This window comes from Onychostoma macrolepis, chromosome 16, assembly GCF_012432095.1.
Source record: "Onychostoma macrolepis isolate SWU-2019 chromosome 16, ASM1243209v1, whole genome shotgun sequence".
NCBI lineage: Eukaryota > Metazoa > Chordata > Actinopteri > Cypriniformes > Cyprinidae > Onychostoma > Onychostoma macrolepis.
The window spans coordinates 22,478,535-22,504,329 of NC_081170.1; the positions used below are offsets into that span (position 1 = coordinate 22,478,535).

At 35.6% G+C, this 25,795-nt stretch overlaps 1 protein-coding gene across 5 annotated transcripts in view; it reads right to left on the minus strand.

Annotated features, from left to right (window-relative positions):
* Nucleotides 1-1,611: 1,611 nt before the first annotated feature.
* hdac9b (histone deacetylase 9b) overlaps nt 1,612-25,795 on the minus strand; it is a 59,243-nt gene continuing 35,059 nt past the window's right edge. For 3 of the 5 annotated variants that reach the window (XM_058746601.1, XM_058746604.1, XM_058746605.1), the window contains 10 exons: nt 22,671-22,912; nt 22,409-22,559; nt 20,848-20,959; nt 19,858-19,979; nt 13,990-14,121; nt 12,692-12,807; nt 10,151-10,273; nt 8,627-8,822; nt 6,451-6,662; nt 1,612-3,840 (listed from right to left, as the gene is read on the minus strand). In XM_058746601.1, coding sequence (XP_058602584.1) covers nt 3,517-3,840; nt 6,451-6,662; nt 8,627-8,822; nt 10,151-10,273; nt 12,692-12,807; nt 13,990-14,121; nt 19,858-19,979; nt 20,848-20,959; nt 22,409-22,559; nt 22,671-22,912 — 1,730 coding nt within the window. In that variant the 3' untranslated portion in view covers nt 1,612-3,516. Of the gene's footprint in view, nt 3,841-6,450; nt 6,663-8,626; nt 8,823-10,150; nt 10,274-12,691; nt 12,808-13,989; nt 14,122-19,857; nt 19,980-20,847; nt 20,967-22,406; nt 22,560-22,670; nt 22,913-25,795 lie in introns of all 5 variants that reach the window. The other 2 variants (XM_058746600.1, XM_058746603.1) reach the window with 1 other exon arrangement.

Below are 25,795 nucleotides of genomic sequence, written 5' to 3' on the forward strand. Positions count from 1 at the left end.
ACTATGGTCATTGAACCAGCTTTTGGTACCTTTGGCAGTGTGGGCAGGTGCCAAGTCCTGCTGGAAAATGAAATCAGCATCTCCATAAAGCTTGTCAGCAGAAGGAAGCATGAAGTGCTCTAAAATTTCCTGGTAGATGGCTGCGTTGACTGTGGACTTCAGAAAACACAGTGGACCAACACCAGCAGATGACATGGCAGCCCAAATCATCACTGACTGTGCAAACTTCACACTGGACTTAAAGCAACATGGATTCTGTGCCTCTCCAATCTTCCTTCAGACTCTGGGACCTTGATTTCCAAATGAAATGCAAAATTTACTTTCATCTGAAAAGAGGACTTTGGACCACTGAGTAACAGTCCAGTTCTTTTTCTCCACAGCCCAGTTAAGATGCTTATGATGTTGTCTCTGGTTCAGAAGTGGCTTGGTAGCCCTTTTCCTGAAGACGTCTGGCGTGGTGACTCTTGATGCACTGACTCCAGCTTCAGTTCTCTCCTTGTGAAGCTCTCCCAAGTGTTTGAATCGGCTTTGCTTGACTGTATTCTCAAGCTTGCGGTCATCCCTGTTGCTTGTGCACCTTTTCCTACCCAAAATCTTCCTTCCAGTCAACTTTGCATTTAATATGCTTTGATACAGCACTCTGTAAACAGCCACACCTTTCAGTAATGACCTTCTATGACTTACCCTCTTTGTGGAGGGTGTCAATGTTCGTCTTCATTGCCAAGTCAGCAGTCTTCCCCATTATTGTGGTTTCAAAGAACAAGAGATACCCAGAATTTATACTGTAGGGATGGTCATTTATTCAAACTCAAATGTAAATATTCTAATATTTTGAGATACTGATTTTTGACTTTCATGAGCTGTAAGCTCTAATCATCAAAATTAAAAGAAATAAACATTTGAAATATATCAGTCTGTGTGTAATGAATGAATATAATATACAAGTTTCACTTTTTGAATGGAATTAGTGAAATAAATCAACTTTTTGATGATATTCTAATTATATGACCAGCACCTGTATGTATTTTCATTCATATATAAATGTAATTATATTGATTAAATTTGATTACATTTTTGGTTGATGTTCTGTAACATCTACCAAAATTCAAACTTTTAGAATATCTCAAATAAAATCGGCAGTCAATCACTAATCCTGAATATTCAAGATAATAAGACCTGTAGCACAAGTAAAAAAAAAAAAAAACTGCCCTCTATTGTGTCATTTAATATCAACACACCAAAAATCGACTATTACAGGTGGCACACTGTGTTTGGATTGCTGGTTCAGACCAGGAATTGTCCGCGCTCCGGCTAAGCCTACCCTGCATAATTGGTTAAACTTGGCCTGGTCGCTTTAACCCAGGTTGTATATCACCGTCTTGAAGTTCACTTTATCTTAACAGCTTTAATGCAGACTTAAGGAACCTCTCATGTTCACTTCAAAGCCTCGTTCCGAAAGCCTTCGAAGTCAGAGACTAAGACCTCTGTATCGCCTTCAGAATCAGAAGCCGGACTCTGGTTGAGTGTGGGAAAATTTCTTAGAGAGCAACTGCATTTTATTTAGAAAATTCACTCCTTAAACATATCCAGTGAAAAGACTGTCCAGAGAAGTACAGGATGGAAAATAACTTTATTTAAAAAAGGTGATCTGTGACAGAAGGGGATGCGTACAGTTACAAACGAAATTTGACATTCTATCGCTAGTGGACAGTACTTATTAACATCCAGAACAGTGGAACAGACAACAGGAAAGAAACAGGCCAGCTCAGGTTGACTCACAGGCTTTTTGTAGACAGAGTGATGGCTCACATCAATTAAACATGTTTTCCTCTATAAGTAGTTTTTTTTGTTTTTTTCAGAGGATCTCAGTCACAAAAACAACAGTTTTACACCAAATGTTTGAAATAAAAAAGAAAAATACAGGAAAGATGGCTCGCTAACAAAAAATGACAATAGTGCGTTTCTTGAAACTATCACGCGAGTTGATCCGAGCACTTCATGAAAAAAGACGGCCAACGAATGGCAACACTGCCTCAGGAGAGAACAGAACGATTACTTTTTTTCTAACGAAGTAACATCAAGCCTGCATGTCATGGTAAACACATCACGTGGGAATACAGAGGAAATGATTGGTTTTAAAAGGGGGCTCCCCCCGCCGTCTCCTCACTCGCTTTGTAATTTGCCTCAACAGTAAATCAGAGCTCACTGCTGGGCCCTCTGACTTCAGCGTGGAGTTGTCCTCTCCCAGCATTCCTGTGCTCATGAATCATTCTGATTCCTGGCTTCCACCAGGCATTTCCTCTACAACTCTCTCCCTCTCAAAATTCAGCAAGGAGCAGAGTGCTGCTCACAATCCAGGGCAGCCTTCGATTTGGGCCACAGGAGAACAGGGAACACAGAATGTCATTCTAGAGCTTTCTAGATCTCGCTCCAACTGTTAAAGGAATATTCTGGGTTTCAATGTAAGTTTAGCTCAATCGACAGCACTTAGATTACGACAGCAATGCAAAAAATGAATGAGGCCAATCCATTAAAATACTCACCATTTTAATAGTACGTAAACAATACGGATGTTAACATGATTTTAATAGGAAAAATTGCTTACTAATCTTTTCTGTGTAAAGTTATGAGTGTTACAGCTTCATTGCCATTGTATGACAACAGAATGGCTAAAACCCAAAAATGAAACAAACAACTTTACAGCTCAAATAATAGACAACATTCAATAGAAAAATTAATTAGACAGGGTTTTCTATTATATTATATTATTTAAAAAATGGGGCCCAATCAGCTTCCATTGTTTTTTTTTGTTGTTTTTTTTATTTTGTGGTAATCAACATTATCCAACAGACAACTTTCAATAGAAAAATTTATTACATTTTGTATAAAATTGTATTATATTATCAAAAAATTGGGGCCCAATCAACTTCCATTGTTTTGTTTGGTTTTTAAATTTGTGATAATCAACATTATCCTACAAGTGCTGTTAACTGAGTTTAACTTGTGTCAACCCTAGAATATTCCTTTTATTCTGTTGTTGTGTGGATTTTCATGGTTACTGACTTGTTTCCAGACAATTTGGGAGTCTCTCAGCAAACAAAGTTTTTTTTTTTTCATCATACAAACTGTAACATATCTTTATAATAACATTCATAAAAAGCAAAGAAAGATCTATAAGAAATCCATAGTGCCATGGGAAATCACAGAAATATCCTACAAGAGCTTCAAGTTGCTGTTTCTCAAAGGGTGGGTAGAAAGTAGAAAGGATTTCTTAAATTATTATTTCAACAAACAATCAAAAACTGCTTCTTAGCATTTAAAAGACCAAGTTGGCTAAATTCTCATCTTATTCAATTATATACAAAACATACAACGTACAATACAGAGATCACTTCACAAGTTCACAAATGAGATCAGTTCTGAAGCTCCCAAAGCAATGGCTCTGTGTCGTGTAAGCATGTCGCGTGTATGTCAGCCTGTGCCTTCGTGTGCGAATGTGAAGGTGTATCTGTTGTTTCATATCATGGCCTGGATCACCATCCTGCCTTTAACATGGTGAATGTAGGAGCTCTGCTTGCCGGCCAGGCTCTGAGTGACCATTGTCTCATCATCACTGGCGTTGGGCTCCTCTTTCACCCGGATGACTCCGCGGTGAGTGTCCCGTGGCTCGGTGGGTGAAGCGGAGGTGTTGCTGTCGGGGCTGTGCTTTCTGATGACGCCACCAGAGGGCGAGCTGTCCTCCTGCATGGCCTGGTCATAAAAATCCTCTCCTTCTTCCTCCTCTGACTCTTGCAGGTGGACGTTTGGCTGACGAAGCTGCTCAATTGATTTCGAAAGCATCTATGGGAGAGAGAAACATGATTTGTTATTGGATGTTCATAAGTGTTTCAGTCAGTGAGCCATTTATTGTCCCTGTGCCAATTCAGGCAACACAAACACTGTCATTTACCAGAATTGGAACTCATTCACAAGATGGAATAACAGCCAAACAGTGAGCTTCATATAAATACATGCTACATCAAGTAAATATAGTCATTGTGTCCTGGAATTAGTAAAATACTTTTTATATCTCCCACTAAAGCCTGTAAGCGGATGTAAAATTACACCGGTGCCCTATATAGCGCAGGTGAAACATGCAGTTATTAAACCAGTACGCTAATCCCTGATTTCACAGTATTCATGACCTCATTTCTCTCAGAAATCATTTATTACTCCTAGCTACAACAGTTTAGGGTTACAGACCGTCCAAAGAGAGATTATTTACTTGTTAATAATTAGTAAGAATAATTAGGAGTCGCTTCCAGTCAGATCACATCATTTTTATGGTACAAACTGAATTCAGCTCTGGAAAAAATAGCGGGTTCAAATAAATAATGCTCATTAGTAGCATCTATTAATTTATTTATATATAATACAATATTTGAACTAGTGCTGTCAAACGATTAATCACGATTAATCGCATTCAAAAGAAAAGTTTTTGTTTATATAATATATGTGTGTGTGCTGTGTATATTTATTAGTTATATATAAATACAAACATACAGTATAAATTGTATTTACATGTATACATTTATATTCGTATAATTTATATTATAAATATATTTAATATATAAACATAACATATTTTTCTTAAATATATACATGCATGTGTGTGTATTTATATATAAATAATAAATATACACAGTAAACACACAAATTATGTAAACAAAACTTTTATTTTGGATGTGATTAATCGCGATTAATCGTTTGACAGCAGTAATTAGAATAAATCTCTTATATGATGAGCATGAATTTTTGAAATAAAGTGAATTTTGATATTTTTGGGGGGCATAAATTTAGAAATGTCAGAGTGATGCAACTGTCCTAATATCATAATGAAGAAAAAAAAAGAGTTAAAAGAATTAAATTCTTAAAAATTAATCCTTAAATAGTTTGGTATAATCTACTACTATTTCTTAGAAAAAAATTATTTTAGCTTCATTATTTATTAATATTAAAAAACAAACAAAACAATCTTGTCAAATTGGGAGTCATATGGTGCAACCAATATGCAGCAATCATGCAGAAAAAAATACAACATGAAATTATATCTTATCTTATAACTGTGTATCAAGGTAAAAACCTCCTAAAATATCAGATCGATATTTTTAGTTCAAACTGTAAAATGTCATGTGGTACGACTCCCCAAAAAACATACCTAAAAAGGTTTTTGAAAATAATTATTTGTGTACACTCACATGTGTTCAATGTGTAGGAAAAATATGCTTTAAGATTTTACTTGATGGTTTAAGCACATGACATTTTTAGAGTCAGTGAACTGAGACTTTTAATAGATTTCCAAATTCATATGACACATTTCCAAGAACCTGAGCTATTTATGCACTCTATATGTAAAATAGTGCTGTCAAATCGCGATGAATTGCATCGAAAATAAAAGTTTTTGTTTGCGTAATATATGTGTGTGTCCTGTGCATATTTGTTATGTATATATAAATACACACATACAGTATATATTTTGAAAATATTTACATGTAGTTAAATGTCTATATTTATATTTATATAATTTATATTATAAATAAATATATTTAATATATAAACATAACATTTTTCTGAAATATATACATGCATGTGTGTGTGTATTTATATATACATAATAAATATACACAGCACACATACATATATTATGTAAACAAAATTTTTTATTTTTAATGCGATTAATCGTGAGTAATTGTTTGACAGCACTAATTTAAACATGATTTGCTACAGTTTCACAACATGCAAAACAAATGAGTTAGCAAGTTTCAAACTACAGTCTTGCAACTATACCAGTCATTTGTGACCCAGATTAGACAGTTTTTTTGTACATGGCCCTGGTGACTGAGGCCATAACAATAAATAGCCCAAAACAAGTGCTCTCTGGGCACTTTTGATATTCATGTCTGAAAATTGCACTTGTAACCTTGAATTTCCCATAGCACTCTCAGCAATAATAAGGCAGATCAATCTGCAAGCTCCCGCTAACAATGGAGTCTTTCACAGCGCGAGCCTCCCGTGTCGCTAACCTTGCATGCGCGGCAGAATAATTGCACTTAAACGGATGGCCAGGTCACGGCTGCTGGTGCACAGAAACACAAATATTTCCACAGGGGAACAAAAGTATGTCTTCTATCCACTTTGGTGCCCATTTGAACTTGTCCCTGTGCAATTTTGTGGTGTTAGCATGCAACTGATGCCTTAAGCTATGCTAATTCAAGAGTCGCTTCTGAACCCAGAACAGGTTTTTCCCTCACATAATGGAGATGGTCTGTCCAACTTTAGTTCCCATGTGAACTGAATGGTATTTCAAGGAAAATGTGCTTTAGGATGACAACATAATCATTCAGCTTCATCCTCATCCTCCCATTATAGCACTAAAGTCATTGTTGCACTGACAGGTTAATTAAATTGTACCTTGTTGATGTGGATCTGTTGCTGGTACTGTTTCTGCTTCTCCAGGAAGTTCTGGTGTTGCTGCTGAATCACAAGTTGAGCTAGTGCACTCTGGGGCAGCGGAGCCGATTGGGTTCGGTTTAAGGGCCGGTGACGAGGCAGTTTGGGTCGGGTGCTGCTTGGAGAGCTTTCCATCATGGCCAGTGGAGAAGGAGGATGCACAGGACTCTGACCTGTGTAACAACATGTATGGATCTGGTAAATACAAATCTAATGGAATAAAATGTTCGGTCACGCTTTATATTAGGTGGCCTTAACTACCATGTACTTACATCAAAAAATAAGTACAATGGACTTTTACTGCTATTGAGGTGGGATACGGGTACGCTTAGGGACAGGTTTGGTGGTGTGGGTAGGTTTAAGGGTGGGTTAAGCTGTAAGGGATGGGTCAACAGAGTAATTATAAACGTAATTACAGAAATTAATTACAGATGTAACTACATATAGGTATTTTTAAAAATATAAGTAAATGTAAAAACATGTATGTACACAATAAGTGCATTGTATCAAATTATTAATTTAAATGTAAATACACAGTAGTTAAGTCCACCTAATATAAAGTGGGACCAAATTTTCACCTTCTCATATCATTTAAAGGAATGGGGCACCCAAAAATGAAATGTGTCACTATTTACTCACTCTAGATCACTTTAGCATTTTCCCCAAGTTCAATTTGTGAATGAATCATTCTTTTAGGTTGGATCTTTTCAATGAATTGGTTGATCCAGTTTACAAAGCAGTCTGGATGATTTGATCACAAGGCTGGAATACACCACATTACTTTTGCCCAGATTTTTTCCCCCCAGTTTATAGTCTGGACAAGTTGATGCTAGCTGCTAAAAGTGAGTCTACAGATTTGAGTTGACAGATTTCACTCAGAACTGTGTAGTGTATGATGGGCACAGACTTCCTTCAGACTTCAGACCTACCCAGTCCGAGGACATCAAACATTTGATATTTTGAGACGATTTTAGAACACATTGTTCACATTTGTCATTTCTCATAGCAACTAGGAGCAAGTTTCTGCTTGAGTTTGTTGTGTTAAGAACGATTTGATTAGTCTGGTAGCATCTGATTGTTTAGTGTATGATGCCCATGTTTTCTCTGTAACCATTTACAGAGTCAGTGTTTTAAATCTGTTCAGATTTGAAAAGCCATGTTGTGTATTCGAGCCTTCAGTCTCAATGACCAGGGCTTCGTTTCCCAAAAGCATCGTAAGCCTCAGTTGATCGTAGCTCCAGGCTTACGATGCTTTTGGGAAACGCAGCCCAGGTTTCAGCAGTATGTACATCATACAAAGCTATCGCATGACTTCAGAAGACTTTGATCCCTTTATGTTGCTTTTTGAAGCTTCAAGTACCTAGTTCCCATTCATTTCATTGAAGAAAGAGAAAAAAGTAATATGGGTTTGGAACACCACGAGAGTGAGAAAATTACACAATTTGTGGGTGAACTATCCATTTAAAAACTAAAAAAAGGCCACACACTGAAAGGTTACATGTTCAAACCCCACAAGGGACAATCTTGAGCAACCAATATTGCACTGTTGAGCAAGGCACTTAACCCCATGTTACTCCGGGGGGAATGTACCTGTAACTTAACAATGCTGTAGCTTAAAAAAGTGAAAGCTGTGAAAAAATATGTAGTCTATCCATCTTCTTAAGTATTCTGTAAGAATCTTATTTCTGTCATGACAACTCTGTAATGTACTGTACATCACAATGTTTGTGTGTTTGGTCTTGGTGGAATAGATCTGCTAAGCTGCTGCTGTGGTATAGCAAGTACCGACTTGCTACTGCCAATATATCCACAACATGCTGCTGTGAGCATGTAAGAAATACAAATAACATATATGAATAAACCCCATATATAGCATGCATGAATCACCCAGTAGCAGATCTATACAGGTGGAGCTGGGGAAGGTGGAGGGTTCCTAAAGCGCACTGCAACTGCTACAGCAAACACTAGCTGTGTATTTGAATATTGAGCAGAAAGCTGATTGGCTGCTGATACAAAGAACCAATCAGCTGCGCCTTGTGATGATGTCATTATGCCAGATTGAGTTATACCTATGGGACTGTACCATCTAGAGTTTCATGACAGAACTTTGGATATATCGAAGCTCTGATGTTCTCACCAGTAGAGAGGATCTTTTGGTGGCGGAGTTGCTCTTTCTGGAGGAGGTGCTGCAGGAGAGCTTGGTGGCTGCTGCTCACTTTGGTCTCCATTGCAACAGACAGGGGCACTGGACCCAGAAGTTGGGTGGGCAAACCTTGAATGACCGCTGATACACCACCACCCTCAACATGCTTCTCCTGAAGTCCTAAAGCAGCCTGAGAGGTGACAGAGAGGATATTGTCAATTCATTTGAATTGGTACAGTTGCAAAAGTATTGAATTAACTGATTCAAACCTCAGTATGCGCTCTGATAAATAAGGGACTATGTGGAATGGTCTTGGATTGTTCAGATCAAGAAGTCTCTTATAGCCAAATATATGTATACAAATGTATTCTTGTTTATTTAATCTTCTAGGTACTATTTAAACTGCAAATTAACTCTAGATTAAATATTATTTGGAGCTAAACTTGATTATTCTGGTTTGGCTGGACTTTAAACAGCAGTAATGGATGAGGTGACTGGGGAGGGCTGGAGTGCAACCGACACCAGACACTTAAACACAATATTTATCTAAGGCCTATAAAATCCCCCAAGGTCAAAGGCCAACACCCTGAGGCTACACATATCATCCAGTCAGCCAGTGATGGCTAGTCTTTCAACAGTCAAAGCAATATGCAGCTGAGCCAAGGCCATAAACTACATTTCCCCTCATTTATCAGTGTAAACATCCACATCAAATTAATTAGAATTAAATCAGTCTTGGTGACTCTAAATTGGAATTCAAAAGAGACACAAATTAAAAATGTGATTTTTCTATAATAATGTCCTGATTATACCTTATAGTCGAGTGACAGCTTACACCAAGAGTGACAACAAAATAATATTAAAATATAAAATATTCTCACTATACATTGCACCAAAACTATTCACACTTAATACAATATGGAATTTTATATATCATATTTAAATGTAAGTTTAAATAGGATATATAGAATATATATTAATGTTATATATAAATGGTTATATATACACACACACGTACATATGTGTACATATGAAACATATTCATAAATTATACTCTTAGTTTAAGAGACTTCTTTCAAAAACATTAAAACATAATTCCAAACGTTTGACTGGTAAATGAACAATATCACACAAGCAGAAGAAATATTACATAAAACTACTATATTAATAATTAATTCATTAATTAACAGTGAAAGCTTATATAAATATAAATATAGTGTATATACTATATTGCATAAATATATTAATTTATTTTTAATACTGATATAGAGACATATAACATTATATTTTATAAAAAGAATCAGCAAAATATTTAAATACTTAAAATTGAATATTTATTATATATATATATATATATATATATATATATATATATATACTCATTGCAGCACTGTGCAGAGTGTTACAGAGTTCATAGGGAAGCATTGTGTCATGTTGTTCATGCCAAAAATCCAGACTTGTGAACAGGCTTTAACAGAGGAAGTTATGAAAGATGATGCATGTCATTATTTGACTTACACTGATGGGAGAAGAGGCAGCCGAGAAACCCAGGGAGATATTGGGCAGCGATGGAGACGTATAGAGATTTAACATAGACATCGAGCTTTCAGGCCCTAATAACCTCGACTGTGACGGCCACCGCTGTGATGGAAAAAGAGAGGGAGGAAGGGAGGGAGGGAGAGAGAAAGAGAGATATTTTGAAATCCCACTATGGACCATTGGAAAGAGCAACAGCAACAGAACAATAAACTTTAATGTACTAAAACGAATGACGGTTTTGTTCCTGCCACAGCGGAGCTGTATGAGCTCAACTGGAGGACGTAAAACCAAGGCCACAGAGAAGCCCACAAACGCAGAATCATATCCCATCTGCTATCATTTCTCAAACTGAACTGTATCAGAGTAAAAACAGTCTCACTGCTGATCAGTTTTCGACTGTACTTCCTCCACCCAGTGGTGTGGCCCATCAGCATGTGGCAGAGGGGCTGTACTGTTTACCCTCCAATCCCTCCTGCCTATTCACTGACCTGTATGTGGATATCCGGCCTTATTTGACCCAGGGGACCAGTTCTCTCTGAAAGAAGATACGCAATGTAACGGATCACAAACACGGCTGGCTTTCGAAACTGGTGCGGTGTCTGCGGGTAGCACCGGTGCGATCCATGAGACGTCAAGCTTATGTCAATACAATAGCGATCGGGCGTGTTTGTGTTGTTAACGTGTCTTTGGCTACCAGCGGCTGGTGGATCAATTAAGCTCAACCACCCACCACCTCGACCCTGGATCGCAGCGCAATAAGCATTCCTTGTCGGCTATTGCATCGGAGGTCCATGGGAGTGTAAACAGTGGTGTTGAAGAATAACACAGCTGCTAAGCTGAGGCTTCACAGATACATGTCACATTTGCCCAGAATACACCTCTTTGTGAGCAAAGTCCACAGGGACCCGGAGGAACCAAGCCGTGAAGCCACCAGGAAGTGAATCAGAGGGAGCTAATGAACATCGGCAAAAGGGAAAAGCCCTCCATGTTCCTATAGGAATATTTTGGGTTCAATACAAGTTACGCTCAGTTGGCAGTAGGGCTGCATCCCTTACGATAATTAACCATGGTTTTACTGTAGTAAAAGTGTAGTAACCAGGTTTTTTGGCATACTGATTACCATTTGTATAACCACAATTTTACTAAAAATACTGCATGGTAAATTGAACCATGGTTAATTTGTGGTTAACATAGTTTAACTACTGTAACCATATTTTTGGGGGTTTTATTTGTAGTAAAACCATGGTTAATTGGGATGATATGATATTTTTTTTAAAAAGCTTGTTTGTAGGGCTTTACAATTTGGCTCACAATTTTGTGATTATATATGCATATGATTATGAAATTCTTACTAAAATTAACAAAAACGTACTATTATAACTTTCACCATAAGATACTGAAAACACTGCACCATGAGCTGCTCACGAGTAAATGAACAGTTCTTCACGCAGTGCATACTTTTTTAATTAAATCGCAGCCTATCAATTTGATAACTGATAAAAGCACTTGTGGTTTAACTTCGATTAATTTTCCAGCTCTAATTGACAGTATTGTGGTGTTATGATGATTGCCACAAAAATAATTCTGGCCTGTTCTTAGTTTTCTTTAGAAAAAAGCAAAAATTAAGGTTATAATGGAATTGATTGAGGCCAATCTTTGGACGATTTATACAATTTTTAGTTGTTTTGTTAAAACTGTGTATAATTTGAGATGTAATGTTATTATCTTAAAACCTTATGGTCAAATTAGGGGTTTAGTCATTATGCTGTCATGGCAATGAAATAAAACTGAATATAACTTTACACAGAAAAGGTTAGTAAGCGTTTTCTTCACAATACAATTAATGGGCTTATTTATTTATTTATTTGTTACGTCTTGTGCCTATAATGTTGAAACATTGAGTATTTTAACATTTACAAATTGGCCCCTTTCACTTCCATTCTTAATGCCTCACTGTAAACCAACACTTTTTAAAGAATAGGGGAGTCAGTGTTTTGTTGTGATTTATATATAATATAAAGTCGATTGAGCTTAAGATGTACTGAACCTGGAACCTGCACACTATTTTGAAGGTTGGCAGTAAGAATATCCATAGGTGAGCCCTGTACGTAACTTTATTTTGAACTATATCTGATCTACTCTTTCTTGCCCTGAGCTTTACGAGAGCTTCAGGCAAAGAAAACCACATAGCTATGCCAGTAAAGGTTAGCGGTACAGAGCAGGAGTTTGTGGGAGGAAGTGAACTGACTCTTTATTGTCCGTGCTGGGAGCCGTTTTCATTGGACTGAGACAGACAAGCAGGTCACAGGCTGTAGAGACAGACTTGTGTTTTCATAGCTGCATGAAGACAGGCTGGGCTTGCGTCGAGAAAAATTAATGGGTGGGGCCTGGTGGCCATCAACTTTTCTTTTAGTCGTACAGGTTTTAATCTTTCAGGAAAGCTTTGATGAAACTGCTGTGAGAAAGATTAACTGTTAATAGACTTGCGTACCTGTAATAAAACATTTTTAATGTACGTACCTCAGTACGTGTCGTGACTGGTAGAGAGGAGGGTCCGTTTTCAGCCCCCAAGGCACTGCAGGCCCCGTTGGGTGAACTGGGCCCCGATCCTGGTGCACTGCTGCTGGCTGTGGATTCTGAGGAAGATCAAATTAAACAGACATAAGTGCAAGAATAGACATTACTGATAATATATTATATAAACTGTAGATCTATAAATTCTTCATATTGTTTTGAAAAATAAAAAAATGTTTTTATCAAATTCAACAAACGTTTTTATGTGAAAATAAATGTCAAGTGTAAATTCCAGGTATATTTTACCAATTTATATTCTGCAATTTGAATACATGCAGTTGTCATTGTGCAATATTAACATTTTCAATAAGGTTTTGAAATACATTTTCAAGATAAAATTATTTTGAATTTATATATATATATATATATATATATATATATTTTTTTTTTTTTTTTTTTTAATAAGGTTTTTAATATGTTTTTCAATATTCTATCTATCTATCTAATACCCACACACTCACATACAATAAATAATGCAATATTAATTCCTAACTTTATAACCAACTTTATCTTGTCAAAAAAAAAAAAAAATTCCATGTGTTACTTACTGCTTAACTTTTTTTTTATTTTTTTTTTATGTTTTTTAAAATGTAATCCTTTTGTTTAACAAATTTGATGCTTTTTTCTTCATTATGAAAACAGAACAGTTGTACCACCCTGTTACTTCTGATTTTCCCCCCAGTAATATCAAAATGAATTTTAATTCAGAAATGTATTTAAAAATTCTATGTATATAAATTGCAATTTTTATATATTTTAAAATAAACTAATAGTTCTAACCAAAAGAAAATGAACATCATTTCACTGACCCATCTATTTACATATTTTTTTAGATAATCAGCAATAGGATGATGTCATTTCTGGCATATTTATCTAGATGATGTCATTTCTGGCATATTTATATAGGATTTACTGGATGATAATCTTGCCACCTTGTTTCCAAAACCAACCACCAACTGCTGCCACTGATACATTAAAAATAAACACAAGTGACTGCAACACCATGCAAAAATCCTTTAACCGGCCAAGGCTCAAAACCGCACTAGATGGTCCTCTGGATGACACCTGCCAGAGCAGATGTTACATAACAACATCAGCACACTGAGCTGCACAGACAGCGGACGGCTGCTGTGATTACTGGAGAGAAACCGCCAGCAAACAGCCAACCGGTAGGAGGTCTTATTGTTTATGCCCCAGGTGTGTTTCATCTAATTTTAAGATGCATTATGGGGTGGCACTCCTACCCAGAAGCTCCAGGGCTCTCTTTTTGAAGGGTGTCATGATGCTCCCTTCCTTCCTCCTAAGAAGCGGGCTGCTTCTCCTCTCTGCAACCTTCTGCTTTAACCTGGACCGCACCTTCAGATTGGGCTCTGAGACTGGAGAGAAAACATAGTAACACATGTTAATCAAACATTCAGGATCTCAACTGTTTAGTCTCAACTTTTCTAGCCTAGCGTTGTTACGGAAATGTTTTGATGCATTTGTAGCTATGCATGTCAGAAAGTAGGAGAGGGGAATCCACATTGTTGTGCAGTAGCATTCCTGTACTGTGATGTTATAGGACTGTGATTAGATCTGTGGGCATTTCCAGGTTGTTTTCAAAGATCAGAGTTTTCTCATCATCTGGAGTAAATTAGCCTGAGCAACAAAGGCTTTCAGTAAAAAAAAAAAAAGAGCCAGGCTGACCATACACTATGAAAAAAATATGTTCAGAAAAATAAGAAAGAATACATTTTATATTATATATAAAATATATTTTAATTTGTATAGAAATTAGTGCTGTTAAATGATTAATCACATCCAAAATAAAAGTTTTTGTTTACATAATATATATATGTGTACTGTGTATATTTATTATGTATGTATATATATATATATATATATATATATATATATATATATATATATATGTGTGTGTGTGTGTATTTAATAAGCTGCAAATTCCTTTTCAACATTAATAATAATAACAAAAGTGTTACATGATGAAATAACATCAACTTATTAGAATGTTTTTATTATAACATTTTAAAATATATTAAAAATAGAGAACCATTTAAACTGTAATAGTATATCACAATACTACTGTTTTTACTGTATTATTTTTTAACAGATACATAATTAATCTAAATAAATTATTACATAAATTTTCATGATATTATTATAAACGTATTAATACTAGAATAATAGCAACTCCAAATAATTCAATCTACAGATATTTTATGAAGTCAACTAGATATTTTACATGCACTCAAGACTTTAGCAGTGTTTAGCTGTAGAGGTTTTTTTTTTTTTTTTATAGTTAGTCTCTGTATGGTAGTAAATAAATTACCAGACAAATTTGGTGGTAACAGATGTTTTGGTGAGTGAATGCATCACGCCACACCCTGTCTATGCAAAAACATATTAATGCAAAATGTGCAAAAAAATTGTTTAAAAAGACAAAGACTGCAAGTAAAGAAGAAATTTACATAATTATATCAAATAAACCCTATGGAGTATTTTGTCATCATTTAAATATTGTTGAATTATGGAGACGTGTCTGTTTATATGACTGTAATGTACAGGCAAGTGTTGCTAAACAACTCTCTGATGGGAAGCGAGTGAGTAAGCCAGCCACCCACATCCAGTGCCTCCCTTTGGGAAACACCCACACTACAACTTGCTGCCAAAAATATGGAAATTCGGTCTCGTTATTATGAGCACTATTTTATTTTTTCCCCTCAGTTCCCCATTGTGCAGTAGTAACACTACCATCTAATGTGTGCAAGTTATAACCTAGATCAGTGGTTCTCTACTGGTTTTGCTTCACAAGCTAAACTGGACATACACTGGCAAACAAACAACAGTACAAAAACTGTTTAGCAAGAGAAGATGATAGATAGATAGATAGATAGATAGATAGATAGATAGATAGATAGATAGATAGATAGATAGATAGATAGATAGATAGATAGATAGATAGATAGATAGATAGATAGATAGATAGATAGATAGATAGATAGAAAATGTTTATCAATAAAATAAAATTTATAATTATTTTATGATAAACTATAAATAAACAAATAAATAAATATATTTTTGTATAATAATTATTCATTCAATTTTTATTTTGCAAGTATGTGATTAGATGCATTAAATTTTTTTGTTTGCAGTTGAGAACTTATTTTAGAAGAGTATTGTTGCCATGCTAAGACCCCTGAAGGGAGCTGCCGAAGGAGGGAGAGAGAGATTGTTGCCATACTAAAAAGACAGCTGACCAAATGGATATGATCATATAGGATGAGTTAGTTTGATAAGTGGGAGTCATGGGAAGACACAGCTGTAAGCAGTAATCTCAGAGGAGAGAACGAGAGGGAGAGAACTGGACCGCAGGCTGGGCTGCTATTTCAGGCCTCTTCAGAAGCAGAGGCAGGACTGTCTGCTCCCATCCAGCAGCGCACTAATGGGATGTAAATCCCGCTAGCGGAGTGGGCTGAGAGCGAACTGCAGGGAGCCCTCTCCAATCCGCCTTGCACCCCACACCGTCCTGATTGCCTTCTATTTTTATTCGGCGCTACAGCCTGTCACCACGGGAACGCTACCCAATTGCTGTGGAGGTGGAAGAGCGATTGTTGGTGGGTTTAGTAGGAGGCTGTGATCGTGATGCCATGGGAGAACACATCACTCTACTCCACAAAAACAGCGGAGCGACAGGCCCGACACCTGCTTGATTTTTCCTCACGCTGACACATGGCCTGGAACCAGAGGCCAAGTCAAACAGGAATATGTATGAGGCAAAGACTTAACAGGCCCATAAATCAATCATATTATTACATTTGAAAGCAGCGCTGGAGGGCACACACTGCTGAGGTCTATTTATTGTGTTGTCTCAACCCAAAGACAAAGTTCCCTTCAGAGTTGTGTGGCTTAGCATGTGTCTGACAAGTGTGAAGAGTGTATATGTATGAGCAAAGTGACCAAAAAAGATCATATTTTCTAAGATGTGCTAACCATGGTCAATAATTAACACACAGCAAATAAAGTAAAAATGGCTAAATAAATAAAACCCAGTTGCTTGTTGTTAGTTACGGTAACTTAATGCATGGCTTAAATAAATATTCAGAGATGTTCAGTGATGTAAGTGGTGAGAGACAGGATTATTACTGTTAAATGGAATTAAATCTATTAAAAAATATTGTTACTTTAGCAACATCTCTCATTGTCATTTAGATTAAGTTACAGTAGTAAAATAACTAAAACTAAAAGCAATAAATAAAATAAATGAATAAATACGACATAAAAATACTATAAAATCAAAAAACAAAAACAACAAAATTACTACAAAAAAAAAAAAATTAAAGTGAAATTTCTACATTTCAATATCCTTAAATTTTGTGCATCTTTTGCATTTCTTTTGAAGAATAGCTTAGTCAAATTTTCTAAAGGCAATGTGTATTTGCACACACCTGATCCTGCCTGCAGCCTCTCTGATACTTTTTCTCTCATTAGTAAAAATACAAACACCTGTTTACCCAGGAGACGAGGACTATGTGATGCAACAATACTGCCCTTGAAAACCATATTATTTCATCATTGCATTGCATTTCTTTTTTCCCTTCCCCCATCCCTTCATATCCAGTGGGGGAAAATGGCGTGACATAATAAAGCAAGCCTGGTCTGAGGGCCCAAAATATTCACCATTTAAAACACACAAACTGAAATCCCTCTCATCTCAGCTGCACCTGCTCCACATGTTTGGTATGTGGGTCAAGACTAAGAAGGTTTTTCCTTCTCTTCAATAAGCTGGACTATTTCCGCCCGCAGCAGTGTGATGTGCCGCCACACGGATCTTTTCTGGTCCAGAACTCGGCACACAGAAGATAAATGGTGAGTAAACAATCATGTGATGCTTTGGAGATAAATGGCTTGTTTGTCTTTGACAACTTCAGTCGAGAACAGTGTGATCAAACCAAAGCCACATTGAGTTCTGCAGATGATACAGTGCTAAGGACTCAAGGGAAATGAAGGATTACCTCTTTATAAAAGTGTCAGTTCCTGTAGCACTCACTAAATTTGCCTTGTTTTGGTTAGTTCTCCCCACAGCGCTAACCTAACCTCTTGACATATGCCAGTCAAGCATCTCAGATGAAATCCAGGACGTGGAACAACCAGCATCTTTGTGTGGCTCCTGTTGCGTGCCTACTTTGAGGGGACTCTAATTGAGACAGACAGGAAGAGGGGGAAGGGACCTTGCATGGGTGTGACCACATATAGAGTTTGGAATCTAACTAGAAGGAAATAGGTTTTAAAAGGTTTGGGCAATGGATAAGATTAACACACTTAAAGATGAGTAGTTCCATACACTTATTTGGTTATCTGGTGCATATTGATGAACTAAATAAACTTAAATGGTTTATTCCAAAAGTTTGTTGCTTGAATAAGTTCCACAACAATGAATGAAGAAAAAATTATAATTGAAAAAATTAAGATATTTTGACATAATTTTATTATTATTTCTTAGAGAGAATAAAACTGTTCACAGCCTTTTTTTTTTTTTTTTTTTAAATGTCAACTAAAAATTGTCCACTAAAGTCATGTGGTGCAACTAACTTGAAACAGAGGGAAAAAAGGAATAAAATTAGGAAGTGATATCATAGAGTGTGTCAAGGTCTCTTAAAATATCAGGTATTTTGTGTCAAGGTTTCTTAAAATATTAGATATTTGTATCTTTTTCACAAGGCAAGGTTAGTAAAATATCATATGTTGCAATTTCTCAAAAACGTTATTATATCTATGAATTAATAAAAAAAACCTTTTTACATTTATAAAAATATTTAAAAAATAATGTTTATACTCATTTTACACTCACATGTATTCAAATATACTCAAATTTAGTCTATTGATTATTACTTGATAGTTACACCACATGACATTTTTAGAATCATTAAATGTAAACTTTTTAAAGAAAAGTTTTCAAAACCATATGAATCCAACATGAACACAATGACGCATTTCTAAAAATTTGAAATAAATGTTTTCAACAAGATTTTTTGTTTTCTTTATTATGGTCACACCATATGTCATTGATCTTAATACTGTGGGACAGGGACCAAAGCAGTTCATATTTGTAAGTTTTAAGTTTTGCAAACAGCAACAGCTCAGGCCTCTCTCTCACTCTCTCTCTCTCTCTCTCTTTTTTTTTTTTTTTGCTTGGGACAGCCATTGCTTTCTCAGCAGGCTGTTTGGATTCCAGAACCTTCCGCTCCTTTTAGTTCTCAGGATATTGGCTGGTTTCAGTGGAGCGAAGCCGAAATTGTTGCTGAAACTGGGAGGTTACTGTTCAAAAGCTAAAACAATAAACACTTCTCTTTCATGTGTCTATAAAGTGCTTATTTGAACAGAACCTAGATAATTACCTTAGATTAGTTTACATTTGGCAGACACAGTCCGCATAATTTAGGATTAAACCTCACTTGCCTGATCCCTAAATTATGTAAATACACAACATGCCAACCCATATGGTAAAGCATTTAAGCAGGTATAATTGTTTACCGTCATAATTCAAAAAGACACAAAGGGGAAGGAATGCAATGTCATTTCCGTGACTTAACAGCACAGTTATGAACAGTTCGGCCTTTGCAAGAACTCATGACTGGCCAGCCAAGTGGGAGTCATAACTCACATTAATACTGACTTCCTATGAGACTCCTTCCAGCACTGAGTCAACAAACCTGTGGTGTTTTCTGCGAAAAGTCAAGGATTTTCGAAATAATTAAAGCCTCTTAAATAGCTGAAAATTATATACCTTTAGCGTTTTAGCAAATTTGTGGTTCTATAGCATGCTCAGAGGAAAAGAAATCCTACTGTGGAAATCCACTCTTCATTAAACTATCCCTAAAATAATGCAAATCTGAGCCTATGCGTCGTCTCTCAAGGGATCTTGTAATTCTGGGAAAAAGACTTTTGAGTCATAACCCCACCTCCCATGTTTCATAAAGCAATAAAAACTGAAATTAAATATAATTTGTAGTATGTCTCATGAATGCAACACACATTATGGTAATATTACGAAACGATAGTGCGAGTAACATCTTTTTGTGACAGTTTTGAGGGCCCAACTTTTAGCAACCTACCTGTCTTCCTCAGAGGAAAGTCGTCCCGGGAGTCTTGTGGGGAGAGCAGGGAGATCTTGCAGGAGGAGGATGCTCCTCCCAAAGGAGGTGAACTTTGCTCCAGAGAGGTGTGATGGGAGGCCCTGAACAGAAAGGAGATGCAAACTGAACTCCTGAACTTACCTCACAGTCATAAATACAGCTGACAGCTCTTCTGTGCTCTAGTACTATCCACCTTAGTATCACATTACTGATTATTAGTTCAAATCACCTACATTTTATTACCTTGGAAAGTCTAAAATGTTCCTCCGGTCTTGCTTTATTTTATTTTTTTTATATTTTACAGCATTTAAATACACAATCATTCAAATGGTTGGAGTAAATAAGATTAAAAAAAAAAAAAAAAAAAATTAATACTTTTATTCAGCAAGGATGCATTATATTCTTAAAAAGTGACAGTAAAGATATTTATAATGTTACAAAGATATGTTAAATAAATGCTGTTCTTTTAAACATATTATTCATTAAATAATCCTGAAAATAATGTATATTAAGCAACAAAACTTTTTTGACAATGATGATAATAAGAAATGTTTCTTGAGCTTCAAATCAGCATATTAGCATGATTTCTGAAGGATCATGTGACACTAAAGACTGAAGTAATGATGCTGAAAATTCAGCTTTGCCGTCACATTAATAAATTATATTTGAAAACATATGCAAATAAAAAACAGGTATTTTAAATCACAATTTTTACTGTATTTTTGATCAAATAAATGCAGCCTTAGTGAGCATAAGAGACTTCTTTCAAAACATTACAAATTTTACTGACCCCAAACTTTACAATCATAGTGAATAATATTTTTATTTATCTATTAAGATGTTACGTTTAAATAGTATTTAAATTTACATTAATTTAAAATGAAAAGTCTGAAATAAAAAAAAACAAATTCCAGCTCTTTTAAAACAGCAAATGTTTTAAGGTATTTGAGGTATGTGAAGGTTACTTACGTGTACCACAGTTTGGAGCTCTGGGGGACCCCATTGCTTGTACCGTCTTTGGTGGATTTACTCAACAGAAACTCTTGGAGTTTCTGCTTGACCTCAGTGCTAGCCACCGCACCTGTCAGACCAGGAGACGCACAAACAGAAATTATGAGCATCTTGGGGTTGATTCAAATTATATTTAGATACAATAAAACTGAGACATTCCTGACAGAGCTCGACTAACATTCTGTGGTTAGCGTGATACAGTCACTGTAAACAGAAAGAATGTTTGTTTCCAGAGTTTGGCTTCATTTCAAGGTCAGAGAAATGACTGTATTACTGCCACTCCCAGACACAGCAGGATCGGCCTCAAACAATAGCATCTCTCCAACACATTCACCCACACGCTCCTCTCAAAAGCTCCAGTTCAGATGCCTCTGTAACATCATTGGCTAAACATTTGTGAGCACCTTTAAACAAAAGAAGGAATATCCCCCTCTTCTGGACAGCAGCAGTGAAGCACTCTTGAAGGCTGTTAAATAAAACTTTGTGCAAAATTTACATTCTAATTTATTTATTTATGAGTAATTTGTATGAAACCTGTCAAGGGTGTTAACATTAAGTCATATTTCTATGACTTAAATAAGACAAAAATAAGAAATTATGTCTTCTTACTGAAAAGGGAACTATCAAAAACTAAATCTATTCTAATGGTGCATTAGTTTTTTTTTTTATTATGAAATTATTTTAATTATCCTAATTATTCATGATAATTAAGCACATTTTCCTCCAACATTAAATTTTTATTTTTAAATTTAATCTGTAATCATATATTTACTTCTTCCTTCTATAAATATTATATATATATATATATATATATATATATATATATATATATATATATATATATATATCTCAATACGTGTATATTTACTAAATGACTTAAATTAGACAAAAATAAAAACTATGTCTTCTTACTGAAAAGGTATTATCAAAAACTAAATCTATTCTGATGGTGCATTATTATTTTTTTAGGTTATGAAATTATTTAAATTATCCTAATTATTCATGATAATTAAGCACATTTTCCTCCAACATTTTATTTATTAATTTATTTATTTTAATCTGTAAACATATATTTACTTCTTCCTTCTATAAGTATTATTTATATATATATATATATATATATATATATATATATATATATATATATATACACATGTATGTTTACTAAATAAAGATGTATTAATTTTATTTTAATTATTTAATTTTCATGGATTTTTTATTTTATTTTATTTTTATCTATATATATATATATATATATATATACTGTATGTACATACATACATACATATATATATATACACATTACAGTTTGCCAGCCCAGATCTAGCTCACTAGGCTACTCATTTTATTTTTTATTTTTTGGTAAATTTCATCCTGTGTTGTTCTCAAGTGAACACGGAAAAGAAGCTGACGTCATATAAATGTGTCATTTGACTGATGACATTTTCATGGTATTAGGTACAGACAGGTTGTGGAGTGTTTGAGTGTTGTGTGGGTGAGCGTGATGATGAGCTCTTACTCTCTCTGCTCTTCTCTCTGTTGCGGAGGACCAGGACTTGTTGTTCACGGCGATGTCTCTCCAGTTCTCTCTCCTGACTCTGGAGCTCTAGTTTCCTCTCTTTCTCCAGCTGCTCCTGTTGCTGCTTCATAGCAAGTAGCTCCTGCTGCAACTGAGAGGCAGATGTTTATAATACCTTTATTCATCTAGTTGGACTGTACGGTTGTACTTCTTGATTTTTGTGTTGCATCAGCTCAGTATGACAACAGGGTTGTGTTGGTACCTTCAAATGCTCCTGTATCTGGGCTTGATGCTGGCGAACCAGGTTCTCGTGCTGCTTCTGGAACTCACTGATGAGTAACTGTTTCTGAATCTGCTGCTGTTTCTGAATGAGAAGCAGCTCATGTTGAAGTTGTCTTTCCCACACAGTGGGATCTGAAGCAGAGCTCTGCATCCTAACGTCTGTACGTAGGTCCAGTGGGGAGCCCGGATCAAGAGCCAGTGGAATCTCTGGCTTAATGTCCACTGAGAAACAAGGAAGGAGAATAGAAGGATTTAGTACAAAAGTCTTTAATACATTTTGATGGTTTATTATTATAAATTATTCATAATTGATATTTAAACGATCAGGTATACATATATGAGGATATGAATATCTTTGGTTTTGAAATTGTTAATATTTAAAAAACTTGAGTCCATCAAATCAAAGTCATGTGGTGCAACCAACAAAGTCATGTGGTACAATCAATATGCATTGTTAAAAACAGGATGTTATGTCATATACAGGACCCTTGGAGGTCAATATCAAAAAGTTGGGCATTTTTTCAGTCAAGTCCATGTGTAAAAAATGTGTTCACTACTGCAAAATATAATGACATTCATGAACTTTTAGCCTTGACAATTTATTCATTCACATGTATCCATTGAAAGAGAATTTTTATTTTATTTTATTATTTTTACTTGATAGTTATACCACATGACACTTTTAGAGACATTAAATTTAAACTTTATTATTTAAAAATTTCGTATGTGTTTTAAAGTCAAGTTGGTTTTCAATGTTTTTAGTGTTCATCAGCTGTTAAAAAAATCGCTATAAAAGTGATTCTAACAATACTGTTCCTGTGTCATTATCATTATACTTTTGTTGATAGTTATAGCTTGGTGTGAGCAGGTCTTAAGGCATGTTCACACCAAGGACGATAACTATAAAGATAACGATAAAGATATAGTTCTAAAAATCGTTCTCAATATTAAACAATAGCAGAGTCCACACTACAACTATAACAATAAAAGCACAGAGAAACGATGGATGGAACATTGGAATCACTTCCAGAACGATTTTTTTTCCAGCTGATGAACGATACAAACATTGACAGCCAATCAGAATCCATCCTGCTATTTAACGAGGTCAAGACGAGTGTGCGCTTAGAATAAACGGACGATATCGTTCGCTGGTATGAATGCTAATATCGTTATCTTTATAGTTATCGTTATTGGTGTGAATCTGAATTAAGCTTAATCTTCCAAAATGCTAGAAAAATTGTCCTCATTTCCCTCCTCAGCTGAACACCTCCCCCATCAAATGTTTCTAAGTATGGCCCCATATGAGCTTCTCTGACACAGCAGAGATAAAGTAGAAACAATTCTGCAGTGACTATATAAGAATCCCAGCCAGCATTCCATGTGCAATTTGGAAGGTTATTACTAGCCATGGTTTGGTCCAGTGTGTTCTACTGACACCTCTGGTCAGTATAGAGACTACAGTGCTGTAGTTTGTTGTTCAGAAAGTTGTGATGTTTGTGTTCCTGCCTCTTATTCCCCCACCATCCTCCCTCCTTAGAGCCATCGTCACACCTTCACCATTATGGAAAATTGCTGCTGTAGTCTTCAAGCTGTGCCTCATTACAAGTAATACAACGGGTACAAAAAGCAGAGGGCATCCCCAAGGCCCCAAGAACTATATATATCCGAGAGACAGTGAAAATCAATAGCAAGCCTGGAGGACAGTCCCTCAGAAAGCGGCTAAGAAGAGATGCTCATCATAAGAGACTGTGACTCTTCTGCGTGACAAAAAGCAAATACGAAGACATGGTCTTTGGAAAGTGTATATGTACAGAATGATCTATGGGTGTAGAGAAGAAAGACAAAGAAGTTTAAAGAACCGCTCGCCATGATATACCAGTAAATTTATCACTGAGGGAAAGCACACAGTGGTTGTTACACAATTGGGGATGATGTAACGACAGGAAGTCCCAAACAGAAATCAAGTCACTTTAAGGTTAACTGAGTAAGCAACTGGAAACATGATTAAGTCAAATGGTTTTTCCTCTTAGTCAGCATGATGGATTAGTTGGCAAATTTTTAGTGAGCGCTTTAGTACATAGCCTTAATGGCTGATAAATAGAACCAATAACTGAGAATATTGATTTGTTCATGGTTTCAGGTACAGCAATGCAATTTCTATTAAACTTTTTTTTTATTCCAAACCTTTCTTATGTCAAGCACAAAAGAGAATGTTTTGAAAAGACAATATTTTATTTTTCATCCAAGTTGAAAGTCAATGGAGTCTGAAGTTGTCGTTTTGGATCCTAATATTTTTCATTATGGGGATTAAAAAAAAAATTGAAACAATCTTCAAAATATTTTATATTGTCGATATACAGATAGACAGAACAATACAATGATAGAATGATAGATAGATAGATAGATAGATAGATAGATAGATAGATAGATAGATAGATAGATAGATAGATAGATAGATAGATAGATAGATAGATAGATAGATAGATAGATAGATAGATAGATAGATAGAATGATAGACAGAACAATACAATGATAGAATGATAGATAGATAGATAGATAGATAGATAGATAGATAGATAGATAGATAGATAGATAGATAGATAGATAGATAGATAGATAGATAGATAGATGATAGATAGATAGATAGATAGATAGATAGATAGATAGATAGATAGATAGATTGGATGCAAGAGACTAGATTCATTAGCTATGTAACTTTAATCCTCAGAAAGCTAGTTATTGGCATAACGCACCACCACCTGTTCCATGATCACACACACACACACACACACACACAACACACACACGCACAGAGGCAAAGCCTTTAAACCATGAATTCTATCCATGAACCAGTGTCTCTTAAGTCTAGAATATTCCCCTAATGAGTTGCCATAGCAAGGCACTTACTGTGACACACACAGCAATTCACACATTAATGGTAAAGCATTTGTGTGCTTGTTTGGTTGAACATAATGTTCTCTGCCATCATCAAAAATGTCTGCATGCGCAACCACTGATTATAAATAGCAACATAAAAGCAAGTGGTGCAATCTTAGACTATGACAAAACCCACACCCAATCCACCACCCAAACTGGCTGCCATGG